This window comes from Crocuta crocuta, unplaced genomic scaffold (genome assembly GCF_008692635.1).
Source record: "Crocuta crocuta isolate KB4526 unplaced genomic scaffold, BGI_CrCroc_1.0 scaffold91, whole genome shotgun sequence".
Taxonomy (NCBI): Eukaryota; Metazoa; Chordata; class Mammalia; order Carnivora; family Hyaenidae; genus Crocuta; species Crocuta crocuta.
The window spans coordinates 505,512-518,912 of record NW_027551574.1 but is presented as its reverse complement, the minus strand read 5'-3'; the positions used below and the strand labels follow the sequence as shown (position 1 = coordinate 518,912).

The window sequence follows — 13,401 nt, the reverse complement described above, 5'->3', positions numbered from 1 at the left end:
AATTTACATTTTATTTCTAAGGCCTAATAAGAATAAATATTTTTGTCTCCTTTTGATATTTCGGGAATGGAGGACAGAAATTAATGTTCTGGTCTTATCTAGCCTGGTAGTTTTTCTTGTAAATTTTATTTTGATGTCGATGGACCATTTCTCTGACTTCTTCTGAACTGTAGGGGAGGAAAAAGTTTTCCTTCACTTTCTCAGACTTCTAGCTGCATCTGAAAATTAAACTGACAGAGACGAGGTTAACAGGAGAAAAGCATACAAATTTAAGTTTTACATGTCATGGAAGCCTTCAAAAGGAAATAAAGATCCTAAGGGATTTGTTAAACCTATGTGTTTTTATGCTAGACTTGATGCAGAGTGGAAAGTTGTGTAAAGATAATGGTAGGTCACAGGGTATGAAGTAACTGTAGCAAACTGGGAAAACTTTGCAAGCCTGTTTGTTTGGATTCTTCTGAGTCTATTTGCCCTTTGAGATAAGGATACTCCTTTTCTCTCCCCATAGTGGAGGGCACATCTCACATGAAGTTTTCATGACTTCATCCAAGGGTGAAGGACAGATGGTATGGGGTGTGGCTGGGTGTAGGGAAGGTGAGGGACCGTCCATCTTGCTTCTGCCTTTTTCTCATACTCTTTCAATTTAGAGTATTCAGTATGTCAAGGTGCTGTATTTTGGGATAGGGTATCCTGAATCTCATCCTTACTCTTTAAGATGTATGACACAATTGAAAAATCCATGAGATGCACCTCATTATACTTTATGTTTCACAAAACAGACTTGAGAAATCTAGCTCTCGTTCCATCTTTATCTCTAATTCATGTCATTTCTCTGTCATTTGGAATTTTTGTTGGTGGTTTTCTAATTTCTTTGTCCATGCAATAGCAATAACAATAGCCAGCCACAAAAGATAGCTGTGAGAATTGTAAATCATTTTGATAAAAATCTGTTATTCAGTATTGTTGGGAGGATTTTTTTTTTTTAATCTCAATCCCGAGGGCGGGGCAGGGGGAGCTTCCTTGTCTCACAGCTTCAAAGTATCAAGAGGTGGACACAAAATGAGCAGCAGGCAAAAGTTAATTAGAGCATAAGCTCAGAAAGGAAGAAGAATGGGAAAGCTCTCTCTACAGACAGTGGGCTTTCAAAGGTGAATGCCCACAACTATAGGCAAAGGTCCTTGCTTTATAAGGTTCTCGTAGGCCCCCCGTATTCTTCCCCCTGGTTCCTTCTCAGGTTCTCCCCTCTCTGGCTGGATAACTAGGTGCTGGGTTGTCCATTCCTGAATGGCTCGATTCCATTGTGTGAGGAGTCCAGTTGGTCATATTGACCCACGTATAACATAAGTTTTATGGTTTTGCTAGATATTTTTATTGTCCAATTCCTGAGGGAAACCTGAGGGGACTAGGTAGTGTCCTCGACATTGTGAAGAGGGACCTTATGCTGTAGTAAACCGCTCCCAGCATTGTTTGAAAATAAGTGTTTTTCCCCACCCAGGAACATCAGGTCCTAACCTTTCCCTCTCTGCCTATTTTATCCTATCTTTCCCTATTATAGTATATACCTCTGATTTTTATTGTCACAGAAAGTGCTGGGAATTACACCAAATATTTCACATGGAAATAATTCATATTATTTTATGAAGTAATTGTTTTGATGTGAAAGATGATCTAATATCAAAAGGGAGTTATAGTTTACAACTACGTGTATACACACACACGCACATACATAACGTACATACATACAAGTGTATTGTCAGGGCATTAGTAATATTAATGAAAGTCAGAATTAGAAAGCCTAAGCAATGAGCTTTTTGGAAAATTAATGACTAAACAATATATAATATAAACAATTTATAGTTCTTTATATTTAGAAAATTTTTTAACGTTTGTTTATTTTTGAGAGAGAGGGTGAAAGAGTGCAAGTTAGGGAGGGGCAGAGAGAGAAGGAGACACAGAATCTGAAGCAGGCTACAGGCTCTACGCTGTTAGCACAGAGCTGGACATGGGGCTCGAACTCACAAACTGTGGACTGAACTCAAGTTGTACACTGAACTGACGCCCTTATAGTTAACTCTTAAAGTTATTACCTTAAAATATTACAATATACATAGATTTTTACTGTAAAAGATTCACACTATTTCAGATTTATATATGTAGTTGAAAAGTCATTAAAAGGCCCCTTTCAGTTTACCCAGCTTTTCTTGGCAAAAATAATCTTTGCCGGTAATTTGGTACACAACTTTATGTCATTTTTCGATGCAAGGATATACCTTAATAGATTAAGATGCTTGTTGGTGGTATTAAATATTTTTTATACCCAAAAATCTCTTTGAAAAGTTAAAAAAGAAGAGCACAGAGGGTAGTGTAAGAATATTTGTGTTCACCATTCTAAATTGCTTATTGTTTTTGCTACCTGTTTTTTTAAGGAATGAAACAAAGTTGAAGTCTGTAGTATGTATTAAAAACAATGTAAATATTTTATGCTAAATTCCCCCAAAGTTATTTTAGTCTCTTTACATCTTATTTCACTTTTTCTATTCGTAGTTGTCTGTTGCAGATGCCTATAGTTTGTTCATTCTGAATATTTACAGTTTTCAGATTTCCTTTTTAAAAAAATAGGTATTTTTAAAATTCTGAGATGTTTAGTTATGTGCATTAGGAAAACTCAAATTAACTGCTTTCTGAAAAAAATAAGTTCCTGAGATTTCCTTTCAACAATACCTTTTGAAACACAGATAAAATTACTTCCTGTCTCTCAGTTTCCTGTATCCATGGCAACCTCTGTTTTACTCACTAACTGTGGAGGAACCCATGTGAAGAGTGGTGTTTCCTGAGCAAACTATGACTTAAAAAGACAAAAAAAAAAGGTGGAAGTGGGAAGGTCAGCTGTGCCACAGAAAGAAACGGAGCTTAGAAATGTCGCTCTTCAGATTTAGAAAGCAAACCTTTACTTGAATCAGCCGGGTGTCAATAATATGAATTTCCTGTCTTGGTAAGATTATTTATTTAAATATGAACTTTTAGCTGAAATGAAAAGTAATTTGATTTTGTGAAAAGCTGTAGTTTATTTTTGAGTTTAATTGTCCTTTTGTAATGAATTTGTATTTTCATAAATTATGTTACTTGATAGTAGGTCTTAATTTGAAAAGGGACATATTCCATCCAAGACCATTATCCCTACATCATCATTTGTCACTTTTGTTATTGTTAATTAGAATATTTTAAATTGGCTTAGCAAACATTTTATTTTGCAATTCATTGAATTCGAATTATCATTTTATCAAGCAGTGGGTTAATGGCCTGAAGGTATTAATTCTAGAACCCACTCCAAACTCATTATTTTATGCCATCACCATAGTAGGATTTATGATACCAAGTATTATTGGCTGACGTTAATAAAAATAAAAGAGAATACAGACTTTTAGTGTTGTAAAACTTTGATTTGGAGAACTTTTTGATGATTTAAAGTTTTACCTTCTTTTTTTATAGCCAATTCTGATATGAACAGAAAAACCAAGAACAGGGCTATGTGTGGATTACATTTTTCTCTGCCTTGCCTACGACTTTTTCTGCTTGTTACCTGTTATCTTGTATTATTTTCCCATAAAGAGATTCTTGGATGTTCGTCCGTTTGCCAGCTCTGCACTGGGAGACAAATTAACTGCCGTAACTTAGGCCTTTCAAGTATTCCTAAGAATTTTCCTGAAAGTACAGTTTTTCTGTATCTTAATGGAAACAATATATCTCATGTGAATGAGAATGATTTAACAGGACTTCATTCTCTTGTAGCATTGTATTTGGATAATTCTAGCATTGTGTATGTATATCCAAAAGCCTTTGTTAATTTGAGGCATCTGTATTTTCTATATCTAAATAATAATTTTATGAGACGCTTGGATCCTGGAATTTTTGAGGGACTTTCCAGTCTTCGTAATTTATATTTACAGTCTAATCAAATAGCTTTTGTTCCAAGAGGAGTATTTAATGATTTAGTTTCAGTTCAGTACTTAAATCTACAAAGGAATCGCATCACTATCCTGGGGAGTGGTACCTTTGTTGGTATGTTTGCTCTTCGGATACTTGATTTATCAAATAATAAAATTTTGAGGATATCAGACTTAGGCTTTCAACATCTTGGAAATCTGGATTGCTTGTTTCTAGGAGGTAATAATTTAACAAGAGTACCATCAAATGCTTTTGAAGTACTTAAAAGCCTTAAAAGACTTTCTTTGTCTCATAACCACATTGAAGCCATACAGCCCTTTGCATTTAAAGGACTTGTCAACTTGGAGTATCTCCTTCTGAAAAATTCAAGAATTAAAAATGTTACTAGGGATGGGTTCAGTGGAATTAGTAATCTTAAATATTTGATTTTAAGTCATAATAATTTAGAAAATTTACATTCTGACACATTTAGCTTATTACAGAATTTAATTTACCTGAAGTTAGATAGAAACAGAATAATCAGCATTGACAATGATACGTTTGAAAACATGGGAGCGTCTTTGAAGATCCTTAATCTGTCATTTAATAATCTTACAGACTTACATCCAAAGGTCCTTAAGCCATTGGCTTCACTGACTCATCTGCAGGCAAATTCTAATCCTTGGGAATGTAACTGCAGACTCTTGGGCCTTCGGGACTGGCTAGCATCTTCAGCCGTTACGCTAAACATCTCTTGTCAGAATCCCCCATCCATGCGGGGCAGAGCGTTGCATTACCTTAAATGGACTGACTTTACAAATTGTGTTACATCTTCGACAAATGTATCCAGAGCTTGGGCTATAAAATCTCTTCATATTCATCACAAGACTACTGCGTTAATGATGGCCTGGCATAAAATAACCACAAATGGGAAACATTTGGAAAATACTGAGAGTGTTACTCTCTGGGAACGAAGTCGTACTTCACCCGCCAGTAGATTCTTTCAAGAGAATACCTTTGGTAATCCGTTAGAGGCTACTGCAGTGCTTCCTGTGCAAATACAGCTTACATCTTCCGTTAACTTGAACTTGGAAAAAAACAGTGCTCTACCGATTGATGCTGCTTCTGTGTCAGAGAGAACATCTCTTATTTGTGCAAAAGAAGTTGAAAAGTTGAATGAGGCTTTTGACATTTTGCTGGCTTTTTTCATCTTAGCTTGTGTTTTAATAATTTTTTTGATCTACAAAGTTGTTCAGTTTAAACAAAAACTAAAGGCACCAGAAAACTCAGGGGAAAATAGACTTGAATACTACAGCTTTTATCAGTCAGCAAGGTATAATGTAACTGCCTCGATTTGTAACACTTCCCCAAATTCTTTAGAGCACCCTGGTTTGGAGCAGATTCGACTTAACAAACAAATTGTTCCTGAAAGTGAGGCACAGGTGATTCTCTTTGAACATTCTGCTCTATAATTCAGCTTAATATTAGCTGTAAGAAAACTTCAGCTCCATGGACAGGAATTAAACTGAAGCCTCCTTATAGAATATAAACTTTACTTGGAAATATAATGAGTTATATGAGCTTAGCCTTAATAAATACATGTTATTAATAACTTGTGAATACTGTATTAATTCAGCATACATCTTCTTTGATAGATGTTATATGAAATAATAATAGCTAATATTTCTGTGTACCAAGCACTCTGCTAATAAATACTTCATATATCACTTTTAATCCTAGTAAAGCAGTTACATACATTTTGTAGGTAAGGAAACCTAGGGAGAGTAAGTTTAAGAAATGGTCCCAAATTGGGGAGCCTGGGTGTCTCCTTTGGTTAAGCGTCTAACTTCAGCTCAGGTCATGATCTCAGGTTTGTGAGTTTGAGTCCCATGTCAGGCTCTGTGCTGACAGCTTGGAATATGGAGCCTCCTTTGGATTCTTTGTCTCCCCACCCCCTCATTGGCCCCTGTCTGTCTCTCTGTCTCTCTCTGTCTCTCTGTCAAAAATAAATAAAGATTTTTTAAAAATGAAAAAAAGATACGGTCCCAAATTCTCACTGCTTGCGACACTTTTTAGGTCTGATTCCAGAGTCCATGCTTTTAATTCCATGCAATACTGCTGCCTAGTGCTAACTGTGAATGACATAGACATGGTTTCTTTTCTAAGTAGAGCTTGAAATCTAGAGGAGACATATGGCTTCTGTACAGGATGGTAAGTATTGCACTTGCAGGGTATTGTTGGGTATAACGTAAGTGGAGGTGAGAGATAGCTTTATGAGAAAAGTGAGAGATATGAGAAAGGTGAGAGATAGCTTTATGAGACTGGATCATGAAGGGTAAATCGAAATGAAGAGAGTTGAATAATAGTAGGTAAAGGTAACACCATATCATAGGAGGTGAAGAATGAAAGAATACTGCTTTTCATGAACTAACTATATTCAGTATAGCCAGAGTTGGGACTTTTCGTAAGATTTCTGTATGTCTCTACAGTTTTGACTAGAGCACTCAAGAATAAAATTGTTGTGTTTTAGAAGGATAGTTTTAGATACAGATCCATTTTTTTCAATTGACTTTGGTTAAGGTTGTGTGGCATACCAAAAAAATCTCCCGTCTCCCCTCTTCCATAACAAATGAGAAGTATAGAACTCAACTACAATTTATTTATAACATTATACTTTGAGAATACATTTAAAATTTCAGTGTCTTCAGAAATATGTATCTCACTTCTAGGAACTTAATTGGGGACTTACTCCCAATTCCCTCCTAGCATCAGAGCAGATTTACTTGGTGTTAGATTGTCCTTTGTCCTTGAGGACTTGATTGGTATGGACCAGACACTTCAACAGGAGCAGGCAGGAAATCAAGGTCATAGGTGATGGAGTGGAATCCTGGAGTAAAGTAAGACTGAGATGTCTCATGGGCTTCTGCAGGTGAGGGCTGCCGGTGTTGATAGCTGGAGACTAAATGGTAGGAAGGGGCAAGGATGGACAGTGTGAGAGAATGAAGGAATTGTGCAAAATTTAGTGGTAGTTGGAAAGAGGATCTTTGGTTACCTCTTTGTTCTCCAACTTTTTTCTCTCAGTAGAGTCCTTGACTTTGTCATTCATGAAGTTCCAGGGTTATGTTGTTGATCCACTCTTCCTCAGAGCTGTGTCTTGAATCAGCAAAAGTTGGACAGATTTTTATTCTCTTTCCAATTGTCTTGCATATATTTTACTTTAGGGATGCCCTAAGTAGTAGTAGAACTTAATTATATCTCACCTACACTGATGTTAGTACATGATAAATATTTGCCCTTAGACTACCCACACCCATTTTTTAAGACTTCTGTTGATGTGTAAAGCACCTAGAGGAGTAGACACTCCTGTGTAGCCACCACTCATATTAAGAAGTAGAACATTGAAGCAGGACATATATGTGAACATTTCTTGAACTTCTCAGTACATAAACACCCAAGTATTTGAGCTTGGAGATGGAGGAGGGCCCACCTCTACTTAGGGCATTTTTACTCCGTTATCTTTCCTGCATCACAACAATAATGGTAAAACATGCCGTATTTATTTTTAAGGATGGCAAAAATGGGAGAAAAAACTCCGAGGAACCTTTTACAAGGTTCTGAAAAACAGCTTTATTGTTAGGCCTTCCTACCAAATTGGTCCCATAGGCACTTACCCATGTCCTATTGGACTTCTTGTTCCTTGTTAGAAGGATCCCACACTTTTACTTGCGTTTTGTTACCAAAGCCCTCTTTTGATCATGTAACAGTTTTCTGTTGCACATTATCTTCATTTTGGTCTGAGCTGTGTGGCATATAGCACTTCTCTGGGAATTTAACTCCAAGCCACAGATATCTTTTCTTATAACTTTAATGACAGCCCAGTTGACTTTTTTCCTATGTCCAGAAGGTGTGTGTGTGTGTGTATACATATATACATACATACATATATACATATATGCATATACATATATATGTGTGTATGTATGTATATATATACACATTCATGATTATCTTGTATAGTTTTCTTACCAACAGTGTCTCTCATTTACAGTGGGAGGTCATATCCCCAACCATATAATTCTGAAACTATATTAAATTCTTTTATATCCCTTTTTTAAAATCCAGAACTGCTCTGTCAAGTGACTCATATAAGCATCCAAAAGAAGCATTGCTGGGGTTTTTCCGCCTGATGTCTTTCCCACACAATTCTGTACCATCATTCATCATCTTTTTATGGAAATAGTGTTGTCATTGGATATTGTTTCTTAAAGCATCATCTTTCTCTTGGAAATCACAGAAGGTGGCAGTTTCTCCTCATGTCATCATATGTAGATCATTATAGTTATTTCTTACTGTCTTAAAGATAATGGGCTTTTTGTTTTGCTTGTATATGTGCACTCAAAAGATTAATTCAGGAATAGTTTATAATATAAAAAGCTTTTGTAAAGATTATTGTTGGATGTAAAAAGCCAACTTTCGTTTTAAAATAAGTTAGTGAATTTCCACTAAGAATTTTTTATCCTGTTTCCTTGCCAGTATTTGTCAAGGGAACTAGATTTATTAACACTTGTTTTCCATGATCATGTAGAGAATTGCTGTGTAGAAAGGGTGTATGTTTCCATTTAAGTGACAAGAGGATTTGCAGCTAGGTCCTGGAAAATATGTAGAGAGAAAAAAGAACTAATGTTAGTGTAAAAGTCACCAGTTTCATATTCTCTAGTGTGGTAGAAATTCTGAAATAAAACTGATTAGTCAGGGCTTTCTTATTTTGCCTTTTTCTTTCAGTAAACTGCTGTTCTTCACTTAATCCTACTAAACTATTAGCAGAAAAGTAAAGAGGGTATTTTATTTAGTTGTCGCTTTCAGTGCTTAAAGTTTATTATTTTCTTAAATTACACTAACTTCATTGACCCCCTGTATTTGAGGTATAAGAATGCAAGAGTGTCTTCAAATGTTAATTATTTGTGTGTGATATATAATAATTGTGGTCTGGTTAGATCAGAGAAAAATGCTAGAATGACTGAGGTTCTGATTTATTTTTTCCTTGGGCCTCCTACTATGAAAAACTGTTAAATCATCAAATTTTGATTGTAGAACTGTTCAGGAAAAGTAACTGATAATTTTGTATTTCTGCATGCCTGTTTTCTCCCAAGATCCAAGGGGATGAAGATATGATATAAACATATCAGTCCATCACTTAACAGAGTTTGAAGCACGTGGTCCATGATGAATAGATCATTTCTCTGAAATATAGAACTATGAAATACTCAATACAAAAAAGTAATGAAAATTGGCTAGTTAGAAAGAAACTAGAGTCCTGTTCATTCAGTCCAATATTTATTTAGGGTAACCAAATGAATATTTAAATTTCATTTGTGCCTTCAGGGATTAAAACTTTAATTTTTCAAAGACTGTTTTTTGAACCCCTGTGGTTGGGTTCTTAATGCCACTAAAGCATAGAAATTATCATAAACCAGCATACTAAACACAGAAAAGATGGACTGATTTTTTTTTCTTCAGTACTTAGTTTTCAAAAGCAAAAAAAAATCAGTCTGCATGAGGTTCCTGCAATTCACATATTCTATAGACACTTTCATACACCCAGAAAATGCCTTAAAATGCCATACATACCTTTAGAAAACACGAAGACAAGATTAAGAAGTATAGTTTTCAAGACGATGTACTGAAAACTATATGGAATTGTTTTAAATGGTCAAATAACATTTAGTACTATTTTTCATGCCCTCACCTGTTAAATGTTTACATATGTGTAACATCATTTATAACACACTTAACAAAACAAGTGGATGTTTAAAAAACTTGTTTTCTGTAGTATATTTGTAACTTGTGTCTATGTGAATAAATTAATGTATCTACCAAGTATGTGAAACAAGAAAAGGAAAAGTATGGCAAATAAAAAGGAAAAAAACTTTCAGGTGACTAATGTTTTATCCCCTTTGATTTTACTTTCATTCTCCTCCTTCATCCTTAATGTTAACCTTTCTTTGCATTTTCCTAAATGAATGTTTTAGAAATAGATTCAACATAGCCACCTCTGTTCTCTTTTCTTCTTCACGTTTAGTGTAATTAATTGTAATGTGTTATCTATAATCAGCTATCCATACTTGCAATTTCCAAAAAAAGATAAGTAAAAGTAATATTGCAAAAAGAAAATGAGGGAGGGCAGTTCTTGAGCTTTGGGGATCGTTAATTCCCAGGATTATTTATTGAATGTTCAGATTATGCATAATGTCCTATGGGACGTAGAAAAATATAACACATGGCTCTGCTTAAAGTTAACTTAAAATCTTAGGCATGAAAATTTAAAGGACCTTAGGAGAAAGTGATAGATGGCACAGGAGTTGGGTGCTAAATGAGAAGTGCAGACATTTTATGCTACTGGAAATTCCAAGGACAGAGTGCTTACTTACAGTTAGTTACAGTGGCCAGGGAAGACCCCCTGAAGGAAGTGTAAATTAAGGTGAATAGAAAGAGGAGGAAGAGCATTGTGAGGAGCAGGAAGGGAGCAAGCAGATCTGTGAGCAGCTTTTATATGTGGAAGACTAGGACTTAACTACCTAAAAGCCATGGAAGTCATACAATATAACTTGGGAAAGGTGGGTTTATTAGAACTTTTTGAAGTTCTTGATCACACTTGAAAGTTCTTAGGTTGAGAAGGAATGAAATTTAAGACACTGGAATAGAAAGCACCCATTTGCCTCCTTGAAGTTCTCAGTAATAAAGAAATGAACAGGATCAGTTGGATCCTATTTAATGTTAAATGAATAAAACTTCGTATCAGAATTGGGATTTTTTACTTAGGAAGCACAACTATTCTAATGGTATCAGTGCAAAATTAGTTAACTTAAAAATGCTAAGATCTTAAATGATGGGAGTGATCAGGACTTTGGGGGAGAGTGATAATTTGTCCCTGCTTCTTTAGCACGGTCCTGGTTACAGGATGCTCTTAATGCCACTTAATAAATCAGAAATACCTATAAATGAAGAAAGACACTGAGGATATCATAATTTCATTTAGAAAAAAAATAAGGGAGGTACACCTGAGTGGTCAGTCAGTTAAACGTCTTGATTTCAGCTCAGGTTATGATTTCACGGTTCATGAGTTCGAGCCCCACATTGGGCTCCAAGCTGATAGAGGGGAGCCTACTTGGGATTCTCTCTCACTCCTTCCTCCTCTCCCTCTGCTCCTCTCCTGCATACACGTGCACTTTCTCTCTAAATAAATAAACATTAAAAAAAAAATCTCATTTGTTACTTCATTTCTTTGTCCTCCCTGCAAACTTTTAGTACATAGTGAACTCTTGCACTTACAGCACAGCTTTTCTTAGTCTTTCCTCTGAATTAGAGAACAGATAACATTCAGATGTGCAACACATGCATTGCTCTCTGTGCATTCAAAGTTATCTGCTTCCTTTAAAGATAAAAGGTTCCGTTAGTTTTTAAGTTTCTTCAAGTGGCCATCTTCTCCTCCCTCCCCCCAAGATCAAAAGCCTTTTTTTTTTTAAGCTTAATTCCAGTAATAACATACATTGTCATATAGTCTCCAGTGTAGAGTATAATATTCAACAATTGTATACATTACTCCGTGCTCATCGTGATAATGTACTCTAATCCCCTTCATGTATATCACCCATCCACCCACCTACCTCCCCTCTGGTAACCACCAGTTTGTTCTCTAATTAAGAATCTGGCATTTGGTTTCTTTTATTTTTTCCTTTGTTCTGTTTTGTTTCTTAAATTTCATGTAAGTAAAATCATCTGGTATTTGTCTTTCTCTGATTTCACTGCATTATATTCTGTAGATCCATCTATGTTGTTGTAAGTGGCAAAATTTCATTCCTCAGTAATAGTCATTTGTGTATAAATGCCACATCTTTATCCATTCATCTATGGATGGACTCTTGGGCTGCCTCCATAATTTGGCCATTGTAAATACTGCTACCATTGACATTTGAGTGCATGTCATTTTGAATTAGTGTTTCACATTCTTTGGGTAAATAGACCATGGTGGAATTACTGAGTCACATGGTAATTCTATTTTTAATTTTTTGAGGTAGGTCTAGACTGTTTGCCGCATGGCTCTACCAGTTTGCATTCCTGTGAACAGCGCACAAGAGTTCCTTTTTCTCCACATTCTCACTAATACTTGTTGTTTCATGTGTTTTTTTATAGCCATTCTGACAGGCATGACATGATATCATTATGGTTGTGATTTGTATTTCCTTGATGATTGCTGATGTTGGGCATCATTTCATGTTATCCGTTAGCCATCTGTATGTCTTTGGAGAAATGTCTGTTCATGTCTTCTGCCCGTTTTTAATTGCATTGTTTTTTGGGTGTTGAGTTATAGAAGTTCTTCAAATATTTTTTATACTAACTATTGGATATGTTATTTGCAAATATCTTCTCCCATTGAGTAAGTTGCCTTTTAGTTTTGTTGATTATTTCTTTCATGGTGTAGAAACTTTTTATTTTGATATAATCCCACTAGTTTCTTTCTGCTTTTACTTCCCTTGTCTCAGGAGACCTATCTAGAAAAATGTTGCTATGGTTGAGGTCAGGGATATTACTGCCTGTGCTCTCTTCTCAGATTTTTATGATTTTAGGTCCTTAATCTATTTTGAGTTTATCTTTGTGCATGGTGTGAGAGAGTGGCCTGATTTTATTCTTTTGCATGTAGTTGTCCGATTTTCCCAATTCCAGTTTTTGAGGAGGCTGTTTGTTTCACGTTGCATATTCTTGGAGGTGGCCACTTTTTTTCATCTTCAGAGCTTATTATGATATCTAACACCTTTTAGGAACTCATAAAATGCTGACTAAAATTAATGAACTTAACCGTGGTGACCTATTCACCAGGAAGAGTTGGCTAGGGTAATAGGACACTTACACTAGTCCTTTTATTTATTTATTTATTTTTTGAAAATGGTATCTTGGTATAAGCCTACCTTTAATTTATTAATACTCACTGAGCCAGTCTTTTGAAATCTGCCCTAGCGATAATAGTAACATGTCAAGTTTTGGCTGGAGTCAGTTTTTAATTTTTTTAAATGTCTTAAGTGCTTTTTCTGCTGTTTTGCTGTGCTGCGTAAGCTGTATATAGAATAGCATGGAGTTTAGCTATCCTTTGCAAGAATCTACATCGTTGCAGTTAATGTGACATTTGGAATGTCACACTTTTTGGTAAACACAGGTTTGCAAGGTAAAGAACAGGGTGAGATCTAAAATTACATGGTGAGGCACCTGAGTGGCTCACTTTCAGACTTTTGATTTTGGCTCAGGTCACAACCTCATGGTTCATGACTTAGAGCCCCGCCTCAGGCTCTGTGCTCACAGCAGATCCTCTGTCTGTCTATCTCTGTGCCTCCCCCATTCACTCTCTTTCCCTCTGTCTCAAAAATAAGTAAATTTTAAAAATAAACTTATATGGTTCACTCTGGCTACCTTGACTTCTTCCATATT

At 35.6% G+C, this 13,401-nt stretch overlaps 2 protein-coding genes across 3 annotated transcripts in view; both read left to right on the top strand.

Annotated features, from left to right (window-relative positions):
* Window positions 1-13,401, top strand: part of IPO11 (importin 11) — a 193,482-nt gene that overhangs the window by 139,628 nt on the left and 40,453 nt on the right. The window lies entirely within an intron of this gene.
* LRRC70 (leucine rich repeat containing 70) lies at window positions 2,811-5,919 on the top strand. 2 transcript variants are annotated; one of them, XR_013331948.1, is made up of 2 exons: window positions 2,811-2,992; window positions 4,543-4,631. XR_013331948.1 is itself a non-coding variant. In XM_077751421.1 (2 exons), exon 2 carries the CDS (start codon window positions 3,501-3,503, stop codon window positions 5,394-5,396), a length of 1,896 nt encoding a protein of 631 aa, XP_077607547.1. In that variant the 5' UTR covers window positions 2,811-2,992; window positions 3,490-3,500; the 3' UTR covers window positions 5,397-5,919. The 2 variants fall into 2 exon arrangements, 1 of the variants encoding a protein (XP_077607547.1); XM_077751421.1 differs by having other exon boundaries at window positions 3,490-5,919.